Below are 25,440 nucleotides of genomic sequence, written 5' to 3'. Positions count from 1 at the left end.
GAACTTAAATACCCGAGTGTGGCCTATACCTTCAGTGCCTCATGATGGTGTTATGACCCTCTTGGGCCATAATGTAACAAATAAAAAGACAGATGGGCCACTTCTCTTACCTGGGCCTCCTGAAGGTGAGGCCGTAATGCTGGCAGGCGGTGCCCACGGTGGGCGTGTACACGATTGGCATAAACCTCTCTATGTCTGAGGTCAGCACACGGTAGAACAGCTTCTCATTGCGGTCCTGAAGACCCATCAGAAAGACATATCTGTGAGATGGAGAGAAAGATGGAGACCATATAAAGTAGAGGTATTTGCATGCACAATATTTGTATATTTTATATACATTATTTGTATGTCTGCTCTGCTTCTGTTCTCTGAGTGAATTATGCATAAGAGACAAGTGCAAAAAAGTAAAAAAAATGGAGAGAAAGGAACAATGAGAAAGATGAGAATGACATGTATTGAGAGGTAGCAAGCTGGAAGAGGTCAGTGAGGCTTCTGAGATAATATCCTCCACTAAAGGTTCACAGCAATAAAATCCCAGACCAAGTACTGCTGTGCCCACAATGAGCAGTAATAACTGAGCAAGGTTCACCTTGTTTACATTACTGATGCTCAGAAACACACACACCGCATAGATCCTCCCTCTGAGGTGCTGGACACCGGCTCCCTCTTACAGAACCCTGTCAGATCCGAGACCGAGTTTACATGCAGACATAGAGTTTTCTATTTATCATGGGAAAAGTAAGAGCATTTTAAGCATGTATAAGTGTTTCTGATGACCACAACTGATTTCTGAAGCAATTAGAGAAGTGAACCCTACATGACACCTAATATTAGTGGTTAATAGTTGGAGACATCATGCCATGTTTGCGTAGATGAAAGCAGGACCAAACATTTGTATTCTGGGTTGTCATGGCTACCATTATTTTGGGGGAGGCATGATTCTGGGATTCATGAGATCATTTCACTCACATATACAAAGAAAAATAATGATGCACCATTCAGTTTTGTTTTGGCTTTTTGTTTTTTGCATTGCTAAAAGATGGAAAAGCTTCGATATGTTAGGTCCAGCCCAGGCCAGTCTCAAAATAAACACACACTTTGCAGTGAGGGACACACCCAGTGCAGGGTGTTCACTGCTGCCTGGAAACGATTCCCAGCTGTGCCATGTGTCCTGCTGGACATGTTCTATTTGAGAAGGAGGATAACAGGATCCAGTTTTTCATGTTGCTAAGCAATGTGTAACCCAATCAGGTGTATGTATGGTCCCATTCGCTTAGCATTCTCCTCCGAGCACATGGGAGTTCAGGCTAAAGCTCCATATATGGCAGCTGGGAAAGAAGCCGTAATGTACAGTAAGGGCTACAGGAGTAGTTTTCAGCCATTTCCAGTTTAAGCCTTTACTGGTTTCCAGGTTTCCATTTGTTTTTCACTGTGTAGTAAAATATGCAGTTAAAAGCAAAAAATATTTCACTTAGTCTAGATTTCAAGCTGTTAGGAAAAAAGGGGACACTGTTTTATTGGCAATATGCTGTGGCAGTAAGCAAACAAAAGCGGTGCTCTAATTGGTTAAGTGTTTTGGGCTGTGTTAATAAGCATGCAGAGCTCTGGAGCTTGGTGCGGGGGCAAGAATCATTATCCTGCTTCTTCGGACTGCAGACACACCCGTGGACCCAGGCTGTATCTCCCCCTTTCACTCATCTTTTATGCCTCTGCTTTCTGTTAAACGTCTAAACCTTTTCACAGACTTTTGACTTGCCAACTGATTTTAGTAACTCAATTTCGTAAACCGTTAACGTAGATCCAAAACTTCTGCTAGGAGGCAAAGAAAGGCATTTGTTTGTTTACAAAACCAAAATCTTGGCATATCAACTGTACCTCCTAATCAACAAAAGGGCATTATATGGACGTAGCTCTGAAGGTCTGGTAAGCCTTTGCTATTTGAAATATGAATGACACGCAGGCCAGGGCAGAGGGGCTAGTGTCTGTCAGCGACCCTGTTCCTCCATAACTGCCATTCACAGTTGAGAAAACCAAAACACAGACCGTAATGCAAACAACACTTGGCTGGGAAATGGCCAGGACATCATTAACGATTAGTCAGGACATACGCTAAAAGCAAAAGCATCACAGGATGGAATGCGGGAGGCGCTGTCAGGTCATGGGAAAAGTATACAGCTACTCTGTGATTTGAGAGCACTGCAAAAAAACTGGGCTGATGAGCTAGCTGGGAAGATGCTAGTACTGATACTCAAGCTTATCTCCCAGTTCTAACTGCAGAATTTGTGGCCTGTGAAATTCAGCAGCTGCTAAGTACAACTGCATATTACAGATGCTAGCAAGATAAACTTTGCTTTTTAAAATGCTTGGAAAGATGGAAAATCATTACAGCATTTATTCGTGTATCCTGAGAATCAAGAGTAGTTGGATTTCAGTGCAGCTCATGGTCAAATGTGAGGTGGACTGCAAGTGCTAGCCAAGGACGATATGGGTCTGAGCTCCCACCCTGTTCTCACCTGTCCAGGTCATCCTTCTTGAGGTCGTAGTTTCGGAGGACCCGCAGGAGCTGGACTTCCTGGCTAAGGAAGCAGGGGGGCAGGAGGCCGTGGATGCCGAGCTGTAATCGCTCCTCCAGAGAGAAGGCCATGCCCTGTGGGCACACAATGACACAATGCTGATTACACTGCTCTTCACCCATCACAATGCTAATGTGCTGATTAGGTTTGTAGCAGGACCGTGGATGATTCTGTGATTTCCCTACAAAATTTTATTAAATTTAATGACGAGGAAACAAGATACTCCATCTCTGACAGTGCTGGAGGTTGTCATGGCGATCAGAGCAACTGGCGAAGCGGTGTGCTGGAGGATAAACAGCTGCTGATGTGAAAGCTGAAAACTGTTGTCCCAGACTGGGGCCTATACACACATGCATTCCACAGCTCATCCAGGCTAACCTGACCCACCCTCTCAACTCATTAATCTTCTCTTATGACTGTATTCATTATGATGTCTCGTAAAGTTGTAACAGTGCATGCCCACATTTTGAACATTGTTTAAAAGGTGCATAGCAATTAACTACATTACGCTTCACACAGCATGGACCTCATGAATTTCAGTGCAGACCCATGCTGCCAGACCAGTGATCAAACCCATTAATCACTACTGTAATAATGCAAAATGCAGGTCACTTCTTGGAGATTAGCAGACAAGTATTAGAAAAAAGAACAAACACATGCTAGGATGGCATCGTTAGTTTCCATTAGCAGGAATTAAAGGCTAAACACCATGTAATGGACCTCCCTGAAGATTTCACATAAACTACTATCTGAACTACTGAAATGTTTATATGTGAATTAAATTGAAAATAACATGTTAATTTCTTTAAAAATGCCAAATTCAGGTAAATTAACAGAAAAACCTGAAGTTGCTCCGGAAATTCCAGAAGGTTGAAGAGTGATGCCAATTTGACTAACTTGGACTGTGAATTTTCCAGTGCTGCCCATATTTTTAGAACAGCAGCAGTCTTAAGATCAATTAGTCATGTGAGCCCAGCTTTCCATATCTTATAGTTGTTGTAATCTTCAGGCATGAAACTATCACTACAGATAAGCAGATCTTCACTGTAAGTGGATGGTCCTTTCCAAAGTGCCCTTTTAAGGTTGGCAAATTTTGTCCATTTTTTGGATATTTTGGAATCTAAGGGATATTAGTGCACGGGGGTCTCACTGTACATTTAATTATTGCAGCCAAAGAAAACAAACCTTTTTGTCATTTTGCATAACCTACAATTCAACTTTCTGAGTTGTTGTCCACCATCTACGTCACACAGATGACATTTATGACACATTCCGAAGACAGCGGGTGAGGCAAAAGAACAGTTTTTTAAGCCTTATTCCTTGGGTGTGTAAAAACAAAATTCCTAACTATCAATAATAACAAGACAGAAACTCAGGTTTCGCTGTATGTATGTGTTTGTCATATTAGCTGGTGCTTAGTCTTTAAGGTGCATTTGTCTGGCTGCTGCACTTCCCCTGACCTTGAGTGAGATTTAGCGGTGACATTATAGTGGTGATATTAAGGGTGTTGAGTGTCTAAAAGCAAGTATATGAACAGTAATTAAAGGTTTCAGCAGAGCTAGCCTAAATGTTAGTGTTAAAAGAGGATCTGAATGTTAAACCTAAGTGCAGTCAAATGATTGGCATAGCTACTCAGAGCAGCGGCCTACCACACAGCCTTGGTGCATACTGACTACTTAATTGTGTCTGATCCACTTTGATCAGTTACTGATCTTTACACAAATTACCACATGTTCAGTGCTGAACTACACAAACACCTAACAATTCTGCATATGTAGAACATGCCCACATGTATCAAAGAAATCATATGCCACCACCACCTCCCCAACACACACACACACACACAGAGAGAGAGAGAGAGAGAGAGAGAGAGAGAGAGCGAGTGTGAGAGAGAGAGAGAGAGAGAGCGAGAGAGAGAGAGAGAGAGAGAGAGAGAGAGAGAGAGAGAGAGAGAGAGAGAGAGAGAGAGAGAGCTCAAAATGGCAATCCATAGCTTTTAAGCTGAGCTAAGGGCAGAGTTATAGCTGCAGGATGACTAGGTACTATTTGTAGAGTGGTTCTGTTCCTTCCCGTCTGTCATCTGGAGTAGCAGACTGCAGTGTACTGCTGATGGTCTGTATTTAAGAAGCTCTAAATGTCATCAATGTTGTGCCAGCCCTGAATTACTACCTTCCTGATGATTGAAAACAGACATTCTATTTTGTCAATGAGCTGGTGGTTTGATGAGAACTGTCCCTGGATGCTTACTGTGTGGTTACATCAGAGCTATGATTCAGTAGCACTGTCTGCTGCATCAGAGACGCCTGTGGTGGTGTCCATTTGAAGCGTGGCTAGGGTGAAAACAGAAGCCTCTCCAGCTTGTAAGGTCATGGGTATGTTCCATGATCAGAGCTAACCAAATAGGAGGACCATGGTAGGACAACAATAACAACAACAACAACAACAGCAAAACTAGCACAATTATCACTGGAAGACTGAGGATTTTGACCTCAAAACTGGGCTGGGAGATAAGGTTTCAAAACACTGCCTCTACTTCATTAAGTATAATTACTTAGACAGCTCTGCCCAGTGAATACCTCTTGTATCCTACATGTAAAAGAGACATCAACTTGGCCCAAAGGCCTAATTAACATCTTCCGTGGCAACTATGGCAGTGCACAGCACACTGGCCCGCTCGGGCCCAAGGGCCCCTCCACTCGGGGTTCTGGATGGCTGCTTCTGAGAGGCAGCTCCATCTCACAGCATGCATGAGTGGTGAGATTAGAGAAATAACTCCCAGCAACACTCCCATCAAAGTGCCCTCCAGTTCGACTCAAGAAGAATCTTGTCTGGCCCTTTAAACAGAACAGCCCTTCATCAGTATATCGTCATTCAGGGACCGGTTCTGTTCATCGGTCAGGGCTCAGAGGGAGCAGGAAAATATCCTGGGTTGAAAACAACAAAAAGAAAAGAGGGCTGTGAGAAATGACAGGACGGGAGAGAGCTTTTATGGAGAGACTGCAGATAAAAAGCTTCCAGAGGAACAACAGTCCCCTTGGGCTATGTGGAATCTTCAGTGGTAGGAATCTTAATGAGGTGCAAAACAACAGGCAGTTAGCTGTTAATAGAAAGTGGGAGATCGCACTGTACACCGCTCTGTATTTATATTATTAACAATGTTTTAGCACGTCATGCCTATGTCAATGCTATGAGGAATCTTGCACACATGCGCACACACACACATGCACACACATCAAGTATTACCATGTTTATAATGGTTGTTAGTGTACCAACAAACATTTTGTCTACACAAAGCGGATACGCATTCATTTTTACTTCAGCTGGTTATGCTCCTGGGTTGGATGTCCGTTCTGGAATCTTGGCATGGCTTTAATGCCTGCCTACAAAACTCTCTTAAATGGGAAAAAAAAATCACATAAAATTAGGAAACATGGGAACCAGATGAATAATGAAGTTTTAATTCATAGTAAATTGGGGCAAAGCATACAAATTCATCACTAATAAGCAAGTTCCTAAAAAAAAGAGAGAAAGAAACCAGGAGGAATCTAGGAGCAAGTGTGACTCCCTCACCCCCTAGTCACAGGCTGGCACTGTTCTTCCCCCCACAATTTCCACCCTGGAAGCTGGGCGCGGCGGGAGTTCCTGAACACTTCCACATGGGCAGCCGGCCACATCTGAAGCTGGCCGCCAACACGTGCTGCAGGCACAGGTCTTAACCAGCAGGGGCACCAGGGATGTCAGGGACGTCCGAACCACCCCTCTGCCCCAGCCAAAGCTGGTGCCACCCCCAACCCACCACCATCACCGAAACCACACGGCTCAGCGGAAAGTCATTACGGACTGTTAAGGTCCAACATGAAAGCTTTGATTTTCCTTGCTGATAAAAGTCCATACTCAACCTTCAAAGCAAACAATTTTCTAAATTCAAAAGGCAGTATTCAATAAATTAAAAAAAACTCCCGTGGAATTTCTGTAATTCCCAAGAGTCATTAAAGGAGCATCCACTAGAGAATGTGAGGCAGTGAAGAAGGATTTTATTTACACTCACACATTTTAATCACACTAATACATATTTCAATTACACTCATATTCTCTTTAATCACACTCAAACACATCCCACTTATACTCTTCAGTTACACTCATACACATTTCAGTCGCACACAAAAACTTTAGTGCTACTCACATTTGCTTCAGTGAAAGTCACACTTCAGTCACACATTTCAGTGACACACTTGCTTCAACTGCACTCACACAAGTGTGGCACACATTTTAGTTACACTCACACATGGTTCAGTAACACACTCCCTTCAGTCACACTCAAAAACACTGCACTCATATGCTTCAGTCACACTCACACATACCTCAAATCACATGCTTCAGTAACACACACGCTTCAGTCACACTCACAAATGCTTCCGTCACTCTCAGATTTGACTCAGGCACACTGGGTGAAGGTGAATTTGATTGAAAACTTGTCAGCTCGTTAGCAACCTGTTTAAACCTGTTACTTAGGTTGAACAATTAATAATCTTGTCATGAAGTTTGTCTTATGTTTGGAGTCCACTGATAGTTTACCTCGTTAACTTGAGTTTTAGCAGAACTTCAACAAGGTTATCTTCATATATTGATGCTTTTTCCGCTGACCATTTGAGTACCACAACTACGTTAAACTAACGAATAAATGTATCAACGCAAAGCCACAGTTTTGTCTAATTCTACTGGGAACAAAATGTGAGAGAACCAAATATCGACGGTCTCTCATTTGCTGAGAATGAAGCGCATCAGAGAGCAGCGTTTCGAACTGCTTGCGGTGTTTGTTTCGAACTGCTTGCGGTGTTTGTTTCGAACTGCTTGCGATGTTTGTTTCCATTCCATGTTCCTTTCATGCTTTAATCAAAGTACTTTTTTCCATGCGAAAAAGGCACACCCGCTGAGAGTGCTCTGATGAGACGCGACAGAGAGGCCTTTTCCCACTCACCCAAAGCGGTGGATCTGACACAGTGGGGGAGAAGAACGCAGCCTCCGATCAGTCCCTACCAGAGTACACAGTGAGTGGGAACAGACGAGCAGAACGAGCGGCGACTCAAGAACTGGGTGCTGTGTGGGAGCTTCGTATGCTAAGGAAAGCAGAGAAGTGGTCATTTTTTTTCCTAATGCCTTTCACAGACTCCCCAGCCAGTGCAGACTGTTGGTCATCTTTGGACAGAGCCTCAAGCCTGCAAATCTGCGTCAAGGTCATGGTAATGCTTCTGAGATGAGCTTCAAAGGAAGGTTCTGATCTCTTTTATGTACTAGAGATAATTAACTCAGGATTCTGTGGATTTCCGGATTTCTTTTGTAATGGTGAAGAATAATTATCTTATGTCACAGAAAAATGAAAGAATAACTGAGAATGCTGTGTTATCTCTTAGCACCAATGAGAGTACAGACAGTCCTAAAGCACCAGTACACAAATAGAAACAGTGCTGACAGCAGCTCCAGAAATGAGATTAAAGAGAGAGTGAACTCAGGCTCACAGCAGACCGATTAGGTAAGGACTTCGACTGCTGCTAAGAAATGTGCCCTGCCAGAAATGTGGGGAGGATGTCACTCCCACTGACGGAACAGCCAACAAATGACCTGCCACTATTCTCGTAAATGCTGCCACTACCTAAACCCACGTATTAATACCACATCGAAGTACGTGTCCGCACATTTGATTTGGCGCGATGCTGGCCACGTAGCACGCCTGCCAGTGCAGGCCGCCAGACTGGCCAAGAATGAGCAGTGCTGAGTGCCACTGCCATGCTGCTGTGGACCACATGGGTTGGGGACGCAGGGCAGCAAGCTGCTCGCGGCCTGTCAGGGGAACCCACAGGCCCACATGCTCTGTATGACTCAGGGGGGCCTTTGGGCCCAGTGAGGTTCGCATTAGTCAAAGAGTCAGCAAAATATAAAGCCGAAGATCAGGGAGGGTGCAACCAGAGGGGCCTGAAGCTGATGGATCCTAGATTAACTGGTGTGCCACATCTGAACAGCTGGTGGAGAATATGACTCATTGAGAGAATGATACACACACAAAAGTGCATGCACACAAGTAGTTTGCCTTAACAAGAAAAACAAAAAAGCTGTACTCTTGACACATTTGGTTTATAACATCGAAGGTCAGGAACTGAACATCTTTAACTGGGAACCAGATGTGACAACACACCAGCCAGCCGGTTGTGTGAACTGTTCAAATAACTACCAGTGATTAGAGAAAAAACATGAGTGGTTTTAGGAATGAAGACTAGATTAAATCTCTGTCTAGCTGGAAGAACAACAGGGGCAGTAGGCAAACAGCAAGGGCAGTCAGAGCCTGCTGTGGATGGCACTCAGCTCACCTGGATCAGAGCCAGGGTCAGGCCATTCCACCCCAGAGGAACCCAGAGAGAGGGAGACAGAAACTGAAAAATGCAGACAACACAAACCCTGGACAGCAAGGGCTGTCTTTTTTGAGACAGAAAAGGGCACATTTTTATTGAGAAACAAGGGCAATACATTCTCTTTCTGTCTGTCTCAGTTGAATTGTCTGTCTTTCCTTCGTCAAACCTTTTTTTAGCATAATTTTCAGAATTTTGCTGTAGTAATGCAGGGCATTGCAAAATCTCTCTCTTTTTGCTCTGTCACATGGGAACTAAAGGCCAGTTTGTGTGAGAGCGCTTGTAAAGTTGCTTTTGGTGATGTGGGGTAACTCCACTCTAGGATCTGCCATTGCATTATTTGATCTCATTCCGGTCCTGGTACCTCCCTGCCCACCCACACAGACTCCACTGCTAAATCAAACACACCCACCTACACCCCCCCCCCCCCCCCCCCCCCCCCCGCACACACACACACAGACAGAGTCTCAGACTCGCAGTCACAAACACACTCTACATAAACAGGTAGGCATGAATACACAGTCACATCAACTATAAACAGAGAACGCAATGTTATAATCTTCTTTCTGTGTCGGAACTTTGAGGTAACTGCTGTTTATCTAAATAATGGACAGTTATCCATATTTTTGCTTCTATCCTTAGAGTGGTGTAGAGGTACAGAGTTTTATTGCATGCTTATTTTCTGTATCTGTCATATGCCCCAACATTACATATAGCCAAAAGCCTCTTTAAACCAGTTATGGAATCAAATATTGTTTCTGTGTTGTTTTTTGACCTGTTAATGTGCATCAAACTAGGCCTCTTGCAAGACTAAAACAGTGCCTCCCAACTGCATCTTGACAGAGTCCATCCATCCATGTTTAGCTCAGCACCAGGGCCAGTTTTACCAGAATTACGATGGTAAAAGTTCACAAAAGACGTTTCTTTTTGTATAATGCTAACACAAGCAACAACTCTGACTTTTGACCTCTGATGGTTATGGGTGCAACATGGTGGTTGCTATGGTCATGGTGTGGAGTTAGGACACAGCCTGGTAGATGTATAAGCAAACTTCTTTTCCCCCATAAAAGCACTGTGAAAAGGAGAAATAACTGGGTTGTTTTTTTTTGTGAGGTTGTAAAGCATCTCTTTCACCGAGATGGGAACTGAGAAAGGTTACAAGGGGGTTCTAATCTCAGCAAGCAGAAATGTTTACTGGCTTTTGAAGGTGTAAGACTGCATATGTTGCATTCAGTTGGGATGCCGGTGTTTGACTGGGTCTGGCTCTCTTGACTGCTTCTCTGCAAAGCATATCTGACACACTGCTGACCATGTTGGGAGATTCCTTTGACTGTGCAGTTGCCAGGCGGCATAATAACAACACAAGTTGATGGCTGTGTGGTTATACAAAACTTTGATCTTCATGCTGGTATGAAAATTCTGGCTATAATGCTATATTCAAGAGCAAAGGAGCTTGGAAAGGTCTGTAAGGAGTCATATGAAATATTAACTCCATATAAAGGAATCAGCTCAGCAGCATTAGGAGATTGTAATAAATTGGTCAGTGTTCTGGAAACTAGTCTTTGTCTTTGACTCCCTCTTTTTGGGGAGGGAGTAGAGTAAGCTCACAGACCAATTCACAATCTGACCTGAATTGTTTTTATCTTATTTTACTATAGCTCCTGTCTGGGAATCTCATTTTTATCAGAATAAATTACCCTGAGAAAAAAGAAAAGGTGGGTTTACTTACAGAATCTTAAGAAGATCTCCTTAGGGCAAGCTAGATATTTCAAATCTTTTCTCAAAACCAAAATCTCAAGAATTTTAGAAATGTTATTTATACACAGAAACTTAATATAGAAACATCATAAAACTTCGCTTTAAGATAATAAATACAAGTAAGTAAATCAATCCCAAGTCCAATAACAAACATTTCACCACAAATCCACCACAGACACACTGAGTTCTGAATCTGTACTGCACTCAGTACAAGGAGCACATTACATTCAGACCTGAGTCAGGACTAAGGGCACACACAAAACATTTGTGAAGAACTGCAGCCCCTCGTTCACCCATTCACACTGTGTTCTCGGCAGTCTGTCATTCTTTTCTCTAGAGTCTAAAAGTCACTCTGATGCCAGAAGCCAATCATAAAGGACAATCGGCTGCCTATGCTTGTCAGTTGACAAGCAGATGAACACATTTCACATTTTTCTTTGTCTCATTTTTTTTTAAAAAGGTAAGTTTGCAGGTGTATCACTAGAATGATGATGAAGAAGACGGTGACTAATATTTTCCAAGAGTTGCTCCATTCTTCAAATATTCTAGGTGTTATGCAATGTCCTGGATTCTAACAGAGGGAAAATTGGTGTGATTTATAGTAGTAATATAATAATAATAGTAATGATGTGTGAATACATCACTACACTCAACAGTCACGAGTAAGCACTAAACTGGGCAGGTACTTTACCTAATAAATTTAGTTCTCTGCTCATTTTTTGGGCTGGTCACTGCGCTCATCACCATGGGAACATTTAAATTAAGATACACCAATGGTCCAGACAACTAAAACTAAAGGAATAGAGTTCCCCCATCTAACAATGAATGAAAATTAGAAAAGGCATTAGCTAGTTACATTTTAGCTAATACGGTTCTAATAGATTTCATTTGTGATCAGTAGCGTCGGCCTTTTTTAATATATTTCTCCACTGACAGAGGATGAAGAAATTCTTTCAAACCATCACTTTCTCTAGATTTACAGAACAAGAAAGCAAGATAGCAGCTCACTTGGTTCTCTGGGACAGTAGAGCCCACCTGCCCCATAAATCCAGTATGCACACAACATCTAATCAGGTCATTCTTCTGAACCACAGGGCAACAGAGACTTCCATTTTTCAACTGTTAAGTTAAAGGAATAGTGACAGCATGGCAGGAAGGAATACAAATGTTTTAATCATCTTGACAAAATTGCATGACACCACAGTCTATTGTGACGGAGAACATGTGGGTCATGGCTTTGAGAAGAACTTGTGCATCATTCACATTCATTGTGTTTTTTGGTCAAACTCCAGCCAATCATCTACATCTGTTTTAATTTATAAGAACACATTTCTGTGCATCCTACATATACCATGTGTTTGTTGTTCAAACTCCAGCCAATCAGCTACATCCTGTGTTAATTTATTTGAATACATTTCTGTCAAAAACAGCTTTGAGAGGCAAACTCTCCATAGCTAGTTGAGTGTGGGAAAATAGGCAATGCAGAGGACTGACCTCAATGATTATAATTTTGAACCACTAGCCAGATATGGGCTCCCTCTTAATAGGAAAATCAGACCACCCTCTGTAGAACTCACCATGACCCACAAAAGCTTGAACTTGAGGAGGACTTTGACACACAAATCTGCACTCCAATAAATCACACTGATATAAGAGAACAGGTTCCCTGAAAACGGTTCACTAGATACACATATTAGACTGCTTTACAGCAGCAAAAACTCAAAGACTCAGATCACGTGAGCTGACATGTAGGACCAAGTGTATATGAAAGTAATTGTTGGGTGAATGACCTTGTAAAAGGAGGTTATATTGGAGAGAAATGCAAGAGACATGGGGAGCCATAGGGAATACTTTCATGTTCACCTGTCATGGCAGCATTTTACAGCCTCGTGTGTTGGTTCCCTCTGGAGCAGTCCAAGCCTTTAAATACTTAGGAAAGACAGCTAGGTATGTGGCTACAATGCATAGTTTTAATGTTACTGATGTTTGTTAGCTTTGATGTAGAAATATTTGTTAGTTTATTCAGGGGCAGGCTAAAGCATAAGAACTGATGATGAGCTTAACTAGTGTTGCTAATATAGCCCATTCCTCTCTGTGATTTGAAACTAAGCACCTTAAGTGCTTTTGATGTTGCTCACTATATCACATTTTAAAAGCAAAAAATCATATACACTAATTTGATGCAGGATGAATAATTCTCTGCATACAGAAGGGATTCTTTGCTTCCATTAAAAACATTGTACAGTATACTGCAGAGCTAATGGTCCAGACCATGAACATACAGAGCATCTACAGGCAGAGATCAAAGAACAAGTGATAAAATCACAGGCTTCCCTCCAAGGGCCAGGTCATGCCTAGACCTCAGTGTCTTCTCATTCTACTCATAAGTCCCCTTGGTCTGGTTAAAAGTCCACCTGCATGGAGGCCAGCTCTATGTAATAGCCACCCATTTTTGCAGAACAAAAAGTGTATAAAAGAGATGGACTTGTGCCGCAGCCAAGCAAATACCTTTCCTGGCTTGGTAAGCACAGGCTAGGACTTTAAAACCCTCTGAGTGGTGGTAATCCCCAAGCCTTGCTGGATAAGAGACGGAACGTTTCTCTTCCAGTTAAGCAAGCTCGTATTCAGAGATTTAATGTCCTACAGGTAATTTAAACCAGATTACATTCACACGATTAGTCAAAGTGTTGGGTTTGATACCTTGAACCCACTTTACTGGCGGTCCCACCTCTCTCTCTCAGGCCAAGCAAGCAATGATCAAATCAATCAAAACAATAGCTATAATAATAGCAATTAATAGTAATTGAAGGTCTAATTAATTCATGTTTTTAAGAATACAATTAAGTATCTTCATCTACAACTGAATGCTACAAAATGTATTTACTGTAATCACAACAAACAGCTACAGACCACCCCAACCTGTGTCTTGTGCCCCCTTGTGTTATTCACTCTGACTAACTCTATAACAGATCTGACTAGCTGTCTAACACACTGGAAGGAATATCTCCGTGTTGCCTTTCAAGCATGATCAAGTTGACGACATCATGGATGAGTAAATGTGATTGTTGTTCTCTGATGGGCAAAGTATTGTGGCGCATATAAAAACAGGAATCAATCAGTGGGCATCCACAGTACCTTGGGCCAGAGACAGAAAATTCTCAGCTAGGCTCACAAAATACTGATTCACTATCAAATTTGACATTACACTTTAGCATTATGAGTAATATATATATATATATATATATATATATATATATATATATATATATATATATATATATAAAATTATTATTATTTTTTTTTCTGTTTAAGATTAAGTATTTTATTTGATCTTATCCAACTTGCCTTTGCATTGGCTCAAAAAGGAGCATTTATAAACTACACAAGCCCCTACATAACCCAGCTCAAAGCCAGCTACATCTTTACCCACCTCCCAAACAATAACAGTAATATGAATAGACATCTGGAGAGTTCCCTAACATATGCACGTACAGATAAAACACATTTTTGTTGTGTGTTGTGAGCAACCTAACCAGTATCTGACAGTTTGTGTTATGTCGTTATTTTGATGAATAATATAATTTATCAAGATCCACCAAATGAAAATAATTTTGGTGAACTTAAATGCATCTTTGAAATACATAGTAATATTATCGCCTTAAGATGGAGACTTCAGACAGTCAAAACCAATGTGGTTGAGATGTGTTTTAGCATTAAGTTACATATGCACATTGTTTAAATCATTGAAGAAGCCAGCTTTTTTGAGCTAGAACTATTCTGAAACTTCATTTTGACATGCACAAAATGTATGTTAAGAGTAGAACTTATTTTTTTCTAGATAAACTACCACATTAAAATGTCTATCTTTTGTATGAGAGGTATCACTGTGTGCATGTGTGTGTGTGTGTGGTTTCATATAAGTTCACTCACTCTCCTGACCACATAACAGAGTGACTGTAATATCTTTGTGGGTGGCCACACCTGGGAGCATACCTGGCCTATCACACTCACTTTCACAGCCCACCTAGAAAGATGTCATGAGAAAGTAGAATGCCCCGCAACATATGCATGCATGAAATCAGTAAAACTGATATCAACTTAGGATGCACATCCACAAAATCAGTTATAAAAATGGCGTATATATATATATATATATATATATATATATATATATATATATATATATGTATGTATGTGTGTGAAGCAGTACCCATTCTCAGGAATTAGTGCCTGAAAAAACTACTTTTGTTCTTTGTAGCCACCCCCTCCACCCAAAACCACTAACCCACTAATGAAGCTCAGACAAATAAAGCTGAATCATGAAAACAGTGTGATGTTACATAAAATTGGCTACATTATGTAATTCAACACTATAAACACTTAGGTCATCACACAAACAATTTAAAAAGGCACCAGAGACATTTTTCATGGCTTTCTGGCTCATTTTTACCAAAGGTGCCAATAATTCTAGAGAACTGTTTCTCCGGCCCTCGTTTGATTGCTCACACCTGTCCCTCATTTCTATCTTGTTAAGCTCATGTATTTAAACCCTGTCGTGTGGCTTGGTCTCGCCTGTTCATTGGATGTTTATTTCGTATGGTTATGTTCCTTTGTGTTTCTCCGAGCTTTCGTATTTCTTAGCCCCAAATGTTTTTTAGCGTCTTGTTATAGCCTGATCCCCCGTTTGCCTTCATGTGTTTGTTATCCAAATATCCACGTACTCTCCATGTCGGCTCTTTGACCCTGGACTGCCTTAACGACTCTGATTTTAGATTTGCCCATAATAAATCTCGCTCTTCTCCGCACATGCGTCCGCCTCCTTACCGCTCACCGTTACACAGTGCAGAAATAACAACTCTATTCACATTCACATGACGCCTTTTCAAACTCACTGAAGTGTGCTTCTTTACGTATTTGCCTATGGAGTGCAAAACATGTTCCTGCAATACGCATCGTGTTTTTAAGCCACGCAATTAAGTTAAAAAACCAACGGTCTTAAGCGATTAAGAGCAATGTCCAGTACGGTGCATGCTGGTTAGTTTTTGTCCAACTTGCATTGGAGCAACTGTCACATTATGATTATGTATGCTGTTATAATCTCATAAGAGCAAGCAGGTTTCAGAACCTGCACCGCCAATTGCTCTTCACTTGGTTCTTTATGATGACAACAGAGCTTAATCTTCATTGGCTCTGAGATCCTCTGACAAACTTCCCTACAAACTATAGTTAATATAGCATGCAGGCTATTAAAAATGTTTAGTGTGTGTAGATATGAATGGGTGTAGATATATATGCTCACATGCAACATTTTATTTTGTATTAACAAAGAAATGATTTATATTTTTATGAATCCCACAAGAGCTGAGAGATCATGTAGGCTACAGAAGGTAAAACCTTCTGGCTTGATGGTGGAAAAATGGACTTTCTCTCAGTGCAGTTTTGCCATACTCTCTCTGTCTAGTGTTTACTTACTTGGCACCAGCCAATCCCAAAGAAGTAAATTTAGCTTTTTTGAACATGTGATGTGGTGTGCCCCGCATTTAAAAAGTCACCGCGAACACTCCCTAACTAAGCCTTGACCTTAGATGTCCGTTATCTTGCAGCATACCCCAGGCCAAAAGACAGCAGAGGCAGCCAGAACAGCATCATGTGAATGATGGCTGACTGGCAGCTGTTTGTGATTTGTCAAGACCACTGATAACTTTATTAGTTTATTAATATATGGGCATTTCAAACACTGATACTTATCACTGGAAAAGAACCTTTTGGTGAACTCACTGTACACCGTTTGAATGAACTCTAGGTGGAGTGATCAGTGGGCAGAAGAGCACACCACATTCCAGGGTGGCTGAGTGGATGTGCTCATGTAGCTCACCTGGTTGAGAAAGTTGAGCATGGGGCTAGCAGTATAAAAGTCATGGGTTTGACGCAAGGGTATGGCACATATACTGTAATACTTCTAGAAATGTAAGTCCAATATCTACCAGATTCTAAAAATATAAAAGGGACTCCCCTGTTAGAGAGAGGGGTGGGTTTGAGAACTCCCACCGGAAGAACAAAAAGGCAATAGAAAAATGAACACTAGAAACAAATCAAGTAAACCACTTATTGTGGGTGAATGGCTCAAGGGTCTTGTTTATTGGATTTATTTCAAATTTAACCAATGAGCCTATCCTAATTACAGCACTCCAGGCTATCACCATATGAAAAACCTTTGCCTTTGCCCCTTGGACCACCACAGTGATCACTGCAGGACAGGATACTGTCTAGACTCCCTTTCATTCCTTGGTCCATTGTCTCCTAGCAAGGCTTGTATATATGTTGTATATATAGAGCTACTTCATTAAGTTCTACTTTGTAATAATTTGACAATATTTGATTGAATATTTTTCTGCTTAATCACCCATGAAAACATTGGTTCTTAAACCCCAGTCCTAGGGACCCTAATGCATGTTTTCTCTGCTCAAGCACACCTGATTTATATTGATCAGGTGATTACCCAGTATTTCCCAAGTGGGGTCAGGTGTGTGGAAACAAGGTAAAAACACAAAAATGGGCTCAGAGAAATTGGTCCACTCTAATAAAGCTGCATAGAGTGAGAACTGGTACTTCAACACCCCCACCCCCACAAGAGAGCACTGTGGTCAGCAGCTCTGGGTCCTGAGGTGCCGCATTTGAAATTGAGCTTAACTCTCATTTTCACCACAAGCTGAAAGAGCATCTGTTAGTCTGTTAGCTCTGAAAAACATGATATGCTATATGTGTATGGTTGTAATGGGATCTGTACTGAGCCGCTGAGAGAGTGTTGTGTTGTGTTGCTTACGTTTTTTTTGGCTGCAGCCTGGCACAGAGAATTTTGCTTTAATTCACACAGGCGGTTCATTAAGTGAGATAATACAGGAGCACAGAGGGGGCCTGTGAAGTGTAGGGGGCTGCTCCCACTTCCTCTCCTCAGCTCCACAGAGAACCTCTTTCTCTCTTCCTTTTGCCTCTTGGCATCACACAGAGCACAAAGCATACACAGTTATAACATCCTGGCTGAACCACAGGTAGGGAGGGTGTGGGCTTGCGGGAATGAAGGAGGATGGGTAGCTTTGGGCAGGACTGAAAGGCAAATCCAACTGGTGGATGTGAGGTGTCGTGACTTTCATCACACAAGTCCCGCAGCATCAAATTAGGAATGTCCTACACCCTCCCTGTAAAATATACATGCATGTGGAAGAGTGTGTTTTTGCAAACAAGCAATAATTGATCAGGCTTAGTCATGAAGTCAACTGAAGGTAGAAAAAAACCTACTGATACGAGATCATTTTTACACTACTGGTTTCTATTCGATCCACCTGATCTAGAAGATTAGAAGCTATACCATGCTGAAGCACTCTGTACCAAAGGTGAATCTTGGGAAGTGGGGGGGGGGGGCTGGGTTTGAGGGGGGTGGTGGCTCTGTAACAACACGGTAGGGCCTCCCATGGCCCCCCTAAATGCAGAATCGAATAATTATTATGCATATAGTCTGGTTACACTTTGTGATTATATGGGGTCAAAGTGGATTTTAAAAGGATCTGAAAAGATATTTTTACCACTTAGCTTAGTGGAACAAGGCGCAACTGGGAAAATAACAAGCAAGACTGATATAGTGACAGCAGTAAAGAAGAAATAAAGTTGAGCAAAATGTCTTAAAACTATCCTGTCTACCCCAGCGAACGAATTTATTTGTGTATTTCTAACCAAATCATGTAATGTTTTTCAAAATAGTGCTTTTATTGTATATAATGTATAACTCTTTCTCTCTCTCTCTCTCTCTCTCTCTCTCTCTCTCTCTCTCTCTCTCTCTCTCTCTCTCTCTCTCTCTCTATATATATATATATATATATATATATATATATATATATATATATATATATATATATGACTGTATCGTATGACTCAAAGGTGTCTGACAGCTTTTTTACATCAAAATCATAACTGCACATTAATCTGAATACAATGCAACACCATAAATAATAAATTCATAAATCATGTACAGCTGAAAACAGGTTTTACACTGGTAAGTTTGATTTATAAACATACAAAGTTCACTCACTCTATACAAAAATCATTTTAAAAAATATTGGTGGTGGCAGTTGTGGTGGTGATATTATTATTTGGCTATTATTACTGTTGTTGTTACATTGTCACTTGTTATCCAAAAGCCGATGCTTGCAAAATGAAAAAAAAACTTACTTGCCCCCTTGTCTCTCTAACAGAATGACTGACCCCCAGTCAGTCTAGAACAGCCACTTCTCTGTACAAATAGTCATGTGCAAATAAATGATAATCCTCACAAAGTATGCAGTTTCTTAGCAAAACTCCAACTCCAACATTCATTTAATTAATTCAAGAATTAAACAAGTCAATTAGGCTGAATTTAGGTTATTGACCTTAGGAACAGGAACAGAACAGAAAGACGCATCGTAAACGGAAGAAGGAGGCTAAGGTCTTGCTGTGTTTACTCCAGCATCCTGAGGCTGTGGCGATGAAACTATAGCAGCAACTGATAGAAATGTAGTCTGAAACAGATAAGTAATTTATGTAGTCTTTAAAGGATTCCAGAAGCACTGAAAGCATCAAATACATCTCAGTAAACTATTATTTTGCTATAGCAAATCACTCACAAAACTGGGGCGATTACATAGTTTGTGTCTGAATGCAAACACAGATTTGATTAGTAGATATAAGTCCGCATTAACTTTATGGGCCCCAAGAATGCACATTTGAATTAGCCAAGGATATACTCTAGCTCTTTCAGACCCCCAGATAGTAATCACCACAAATCAAGCCTAGACTCTGAGTTTATTTTGCTGTGGCGTGCCAAGTGGGCTTTTCCACTTAGACGTAGGCCTATCCTAAATATTTAACCAACACTAATCAGAGAGCTTCTGAGAACCACCTTACAGCACTCCACCACAGAAGAGGCTATTCAGATTGAGAGGGGGCCTAGAGACCCATTCACCTGACTGTGGCCTTGAGCATCGCAAAAGGCATCTCAAGCATGACCTCTATAAAAAATGGGTCACTGTCAAAACAACCTGTTGGTTTAGATGGTCAGGTTTTTTAAGCAAAAAAAAAACAAACAAAAAAAACCCACCAAAAAGCATACACTGTCTGAATCTTTTCTAATTTTTTATTTTTTAAGTGGAATATGAATTAAAAAAAAATTCACACATGCCAGAAGTTGTCTCTATACTGTGTGAATTCATGTACAGTATAAAGACATCATTCATCACATCTTGGTACAGCACACCTGGTTAAAAAAATGTGAATTCATTCTCTAAATGACCCTTTACAAAACACATGCACCTGCAACACAGCAGAGCCATTAACCCTAATGACAGGCAGAGCTTCATGAAGTCAGCAGAATTTGGTCTATGGCACTAAGCCAGCAGACCAGAAGCTATATCAGCTTAGACTGTCACCCCTGTCACGTGACCAGAGCAGTCCAGCACCCCTTATCAGAGCAGGGCGCAGGGAGGTAATCAGCCACCCCTTATCACTTTTATCTGATCACAAGAGAGAGGCCTGATCAGCCCAGAAATGGTGTCTAATCAGAGCACCAGAGAGAGAGAGAGAGACTTCATTCACATTCACACTATACTTAAGGAAGGCACTGCTGCTGCAGGGCCCATACAGTCAATCTCGGTAGGAAATCATGTGACTGATCCAATGAAACTGATCACAGAACAAACTGAATGCTAAATGAGAATCTCCCTATGGTTACAAGGAAAGCTTAATGGTTTTAATACGATCAGCACAGGCTTATCAGACCATATAAAAGCAAAATAATATGCAAGCCACTTCACATATGGAAACTAAATGTGAAAATAATGCAAAGCAATGCCAGTATGCTCACCATAAAAAGATTAATCTTATTACTATAACAGTATCATCCAGTGCATGAGCTGAGGTGAAAGGAGAGTGAGATCAAACTACAAATATTCTACTTGTTGAGACTCAAATCTTGATGTTTTCCTTATATTGTAATACAATGTTAACACATTCTAACATTTTAACACATAATGTTACTTCCTGTGGCTAACATCTAAAAGCTAAAAAAAATTAAAGAAGATTAGCCCAACAGCCAGAACTCATAAGCTTATTCCAAAGTCTTTTACTATTCTTGAAATCACACCAAGAATTATAGATACATTTCACTGTTAGTCATATGGCTTGCAAGGTGATTTGTACCTATACTCATCGCCTAGGTTGCTAGAAAAGTATATTTATTATAGAGACACTGAACTTATAAAATCATACTAACACAGCATCTTCTACGCTGCCACTATCATGTCAGTCTCGCTGTTGTGTTGAGAATGGTCCACCAACTAAATAATGTCTGTTCGGTGGTCCAGAAACTAATGAGTGCTTATGGAGGTGAAGGTTGGTGGACAATTGCGCATGGCAATCAGATGGGCTACAGCCCGTAGCGATACACCTGTAAAATCTAGCTGTAAAGTACCAAATTAAGTGATCAGTAAGTGCAAAGCAGGTCTTTCTAATAAAGTAGCTTGACATAGGAACAGGAATATATCCCACTCACTGCAGAAAAAAAATAAATCACACCGCTGTCATGAATCACCAGGTGCGTTTGTGACAAGAGGGGGATTAGAGAACCATGACTGCTCCCGATCACCCACAGCACACGAACTTTTAAACTAAGCAAAGTTTTGCTTATTATACGTTTTAATGAGAAATTATGATTATTATAAAGGCAAACTGTTCTAAACCTTCTCTCACCCAATAAAAGTAGTTACACAACATATAGTTCTAGATCCATGTTTAGCTATCTGTTCATCACCACATGGGAATAATTTTATGCCCCATATATTTCTATTGCGCAGTCCATTTCTTCTACGCAAATATACATTACATCCTCGCTATACGGTACCTGTGGCGACTACATGTTATGTGCTACCGTGTGCGCACTGCTAGACCGTAAACGACCGGTGGGCTGTCTTTAACCAGAGCGAGCAGACAGTGTGTATCCTGCGCCTTTAAATCTAATTATAGACTAGTTCTCTCGATATCCCCAACATCACTATCGTATTAGCAAACAAGCCGGCCAGGGAAACTGCAACTAAACAAACTGGGGGGAAAAGCCAACAAAACTCATTCGCGTTACCTTGTTCAGGTAGGGGTTGCGTGTAATGTCATACCCCCTCTTCTTCGTGTACACGAAAGTCTTGCTTTGGACTTCTGATCTGTGCATCTCGCACTCGACGGATTCCCGTTTGACTAAAGCGCGTGCCATGTTTTCTCTTCCTTAAATAGCGCACCGATCGCTGTTTGCGGATGGCAACAAGGGGATGTTTCGGCCCTGCCTCTGCTGACTCAAAAGCAGCCGCCGCGCAGTGATAGCGCAGAAAACGCTCATGGGCTGTGGCGTTATCGGTTTGGCTTGTTATGATGTGTAAATTTAAGCAATAATAAAAATCGCCTAACGACTGATAGATATGTCTGCCATAAAATTAATATACTGGTTTTTTGTTTGTTTGTTTTTAAAGTTATATACCAAAATATTTGACAGTTGACACAGGACGCTGTTACTACGCTATTTAAAAACAAAAATAAATAATTAAAAATATAAAAACAGAAAAGGCATGGAGCGTTTAATCAAAATATTTCTCTGGAATGTTAACTTTTCTGTTCTGCTCATATTTTTCTCTTTTACAGACTTTAATCAGACAGATTAAAACAGTATCACACCCACCCAATACGCAGTTTTAATCATTTTGTACAGAAATGTAAATTTTACATAGAAAAACACATAGCAGGTCTAAACTGGTGAAGACACTGGTAAGACACTTGGAATGTGTGAAATGTTATAAATAAACTGCCCTTGCCTATTTCTATATGGGAATCAGTATAAAATATGTACTACAAATCTTTTTTCAGAATTGGTGGGTAGTGTTACATGGCCTATATTATAATCAGAACATCAGGTCATGGTTAGAACATAGCCTTCAGTGTTGAAGGTTAGTCTAGTCAGCATTAGGTAATGGCCTCATGAAAAACAACATTGAGTAAGATCTCAGGGCTGAAGTATAAAGGGTGCGGCTAGAGTGATAAATGCTGTTGTAAGCAGTCTGGAAAGCTCTGGAATAATGATGTAATTTATTAATGATGATTATTAATATATTCCCATATCATTTATTGAAGTACTCACTACTGTAGGCCTCCATATTGGTTTTGTAGGGGAAGCAGCCATAGGCAGCATACAGACTACATTGTGTATGTTCCTACCTACTTGTTTGTGTGTTTTAAACTGCTATAAAAGTATAAATCCAGTGAAAAAATACTAAACTACAGCAAATTGAGAACTTGCAGTTGATTGTTGCAAAGTGTAATTGTGTGTGTGTGTGTGTGTGTGTGTGTGTGTGTGTGTGTGCTTGCATACACATTCTTGCTAATTCACAAGCCAGGCAGATAAGGCAGGCTGCTGAGTCACTGTGACTATGGGGTGCCTGCTGGCTGTGCCTGCTGGCTGTGTTTTACCACTCAGTGCAGGGGGAAAGAAGTCTATACTCACTGCTCTACTGCTGTTACAACAGATCAAGTCAAGTCAACCTTTAGCGTTGGCTACACTGGATAATACGATTAAACTCTGGGAATGTAATTAAGTTATATGTAATTTTAAGGGGAAGTAGGCAGTGCTGACTAAGCGTTTGTTTTTGCACATTCTAAACCTAATTACGTAACTATAGATATAAAACTTTCTGTAATGCTGAGGCAGGCAGAACTGAAAATTCTTTAAAATGACTGATACACTCAGAGTTGACAGGCATAACAGAGATGGAACAAACAAAAGAAAGAAAACACCAGCTATACAGAACACCAAAGGGGAACTAACCAAAAGGAAACTCAACAGTAAAACAGAAAACAACAGGCAGGCTAGCAAAATCCTACAGTAAGCACATTCAAAGACTAATAAATGAGATACAGGAACAAGGGATATAAATACATAGACTGATGAATGCCAATGAGACACAGGTGTAATAAATCAAGGGTGGGAAAAGTCAAAACGAGGCAGAACAGGAAGAACAAATGGGTAGAGATGGGAAATGCGACACCAGGGAATGGGAAACCATGACACTTTTCAAAAACTCTATATTCAGAGCTGTGTATATGGATGGCAGATCACATGTTCATCATACTCATCCAATCAGAATTGGTTTTAGATCAGGAAGACACCGCACTATGTAGTGCTTCTGTCCTGGACACACTCTGTACTGAGCGTAATAAGGTGCTTTCATAAGGACCACAAAGATATCCCTCAATTTTAATTTACTCCTAAAAGCTCCAGTCAGTATTAGATTTTTCACTTGATAGCTCGATAGGTTTGTCTAGCAGTGACCGCTGTGTATTCAGGGACATTTCCAAAAAAGCATCGCCGAACACTGTCAGGAAGAGAGGGTGATAAGCAGAGTGCTATGTGTGCGATGAGACTCCCAGAAGCCAGCACATCCTCCATAGATGATAAGAACAGGTGATAGCATAGACATGGCCAACCATTTACTGATTTTGTTGTTGCTTGAGGCCCCATTCAGGAAGAGCTGAAATGGCACCAAAACTTCCCCTGATTACTGAGCTTCTTAACAGAGTCCCATGTGATGTGTCACTGGGGGGATTTTTGTTGTTCAAATGTCTCTGCTGTTGCTATAAATCTGGGCCAAAATCTGAAAACAGGCGGCATCCTTTCATGTTTAACACTGTAAATGTCATAAATCAGAGGCAAATATCTTCAAACAGAGATAAAACATATTTCTGAAAAAAAGCAGGGGTGTAGAGTGCAAGCATTTGAGCCTCTCTCTCTTCTCTCTTTTCATTGTTTTGTTTAACTGTTTATAATGTCAAGTGAAATGTTTGTAGATTAGGTCCCCTGTGGATATATATATATATATATATATATATATATGGCTATAATAGTGTCAAAGCAATTGATTACACCCAGGAATGAGAGATGCCAGTTGCCAAATCACAATTTTCCCACTCTATCAAAGGCTCACCTGAATGCATTTTAGAGGAAGAAAAGCACTTGTTTGCCACTTTTTGGCTCTTTTGCCACTTAGGACATTTTCACATTATAACTTTTTTCCAGACCCATGTCGGCTTGCTCTGTGAGTTCAGTACATTTGGTCAAGTTTGAAAGTTGTTTTCAAGCCTAGGAGTGGTCCAGAGTACCTCTGGTCCTTCTGAAATTGGTGGTCTGGGGTTTGCTTCTGAGCTCTGGAGTGTTCCGCAGCAGATGTGGAAGCTATCTGCTCGCTCCAGGCACCATGTGTCGGGCTATGTGATTGGTTCATTTCATAACTTGACTGCATTACTTCCCTTTTCAAGTTTTGTGTATTTTCTGAGTAAGTATGCTTACTATCTAGATAAACTATTAAAATCCATTTTACTCAGGTAACTAAAACTTTTGCACAGCGTTAAAAGTATATTTTACTTTCAAAGCAATCTATAGACGTACAATGCATCAAAAATCCTCTCATACAAGAATGACTGCTTGTTTGCAGGTGCTCCTGCACAGTGCACTTCCCTGCATTCCTAAGGTGCTCTCCCTCACTGCCTGAGCATTCATATCCAGGCAAAATAATTAAAAAAAAAAACAGCAAGAGGCTGAACCTTCTTCCTACCATTTTGCGAACCTACGCACAGAAATGCGATGTATATAA

At 40.9% G+C, this 25,440-nt stretch overlaps 1 protein-coding gene and 1 long non-coding RNA gene across 3 annotated transcripts in view; one reads left to right on the top strand and one right to left on the bottom strand.

Annotated features, from left to right (window-relative positions):
• The window catches only part of me1 (malic enzyme 1, NADP(+)-dependent, cytosolic), a 53,158-nt gene extending 31,125 nt beyond the window's left edge, over positions 1-22,033 (bottom strand). Inside the window, exons 1-4 of one of the 2 annotated variants that reach the window (XM_035528447.1) lie at positions 21,891-21,974; positions 5,889-5,965; positions 2,514-2,647; positions 111-260 (exon numbers count right to left, since the gene is read on the bottom strand). In XM_035528447.1, coding sequence (XP_035384340.1) covers positions 111-260; positions 2,514-2,644 — 281 coding nt within the window. In that variant the 5' untranslated portion in view covers positions 2,645-2,647; positions 5,889-5,965; positions 21,891-21,974. Of the gene's footprint in view, positions 1-110; positions 261-2,513; positions 2,648-5,888; positions 5,966-21,890 lie in introns of both variants that reach the window. The other variant, XM_035528446.1, reaches the window with a different exon arrangement.
• Positions 21,794-22,218, top strand: LOC113578969. The gene is made up of 2 exons (XR_003410814.2): positions 21,794-21,899; positions 22,040-22,218. It is a non-coding gene; the product is annotated as an uncharacterized LOC113578969 (long non-coding RNA).
• Positions 22,219-25,440: the final 3,222 nt, after the last annotated feature.

The sequence above is a fragment of the Electrophorus electricus genome, chromosome 7 (genome assembly GCF_013358815.1).
Source record: "Electrophorus electricus isolate fEleEle1 chromosome 7, fEleEle1.pri, whole genome shotgun sequence".
NCBI classification, from domain to species: domain Eukaryota; kingdom Metazoa; phylum Chordata; class Actinopteri; order Gymnotiformes; family Gymnotidae; genus Electrophorus; species Electrophorus electricus.
The sequence above is the reverse complement of the archived record's forward strand: the minus strand, read 5'-3'. Positions and strand labels throughout refer to the sequence as shown.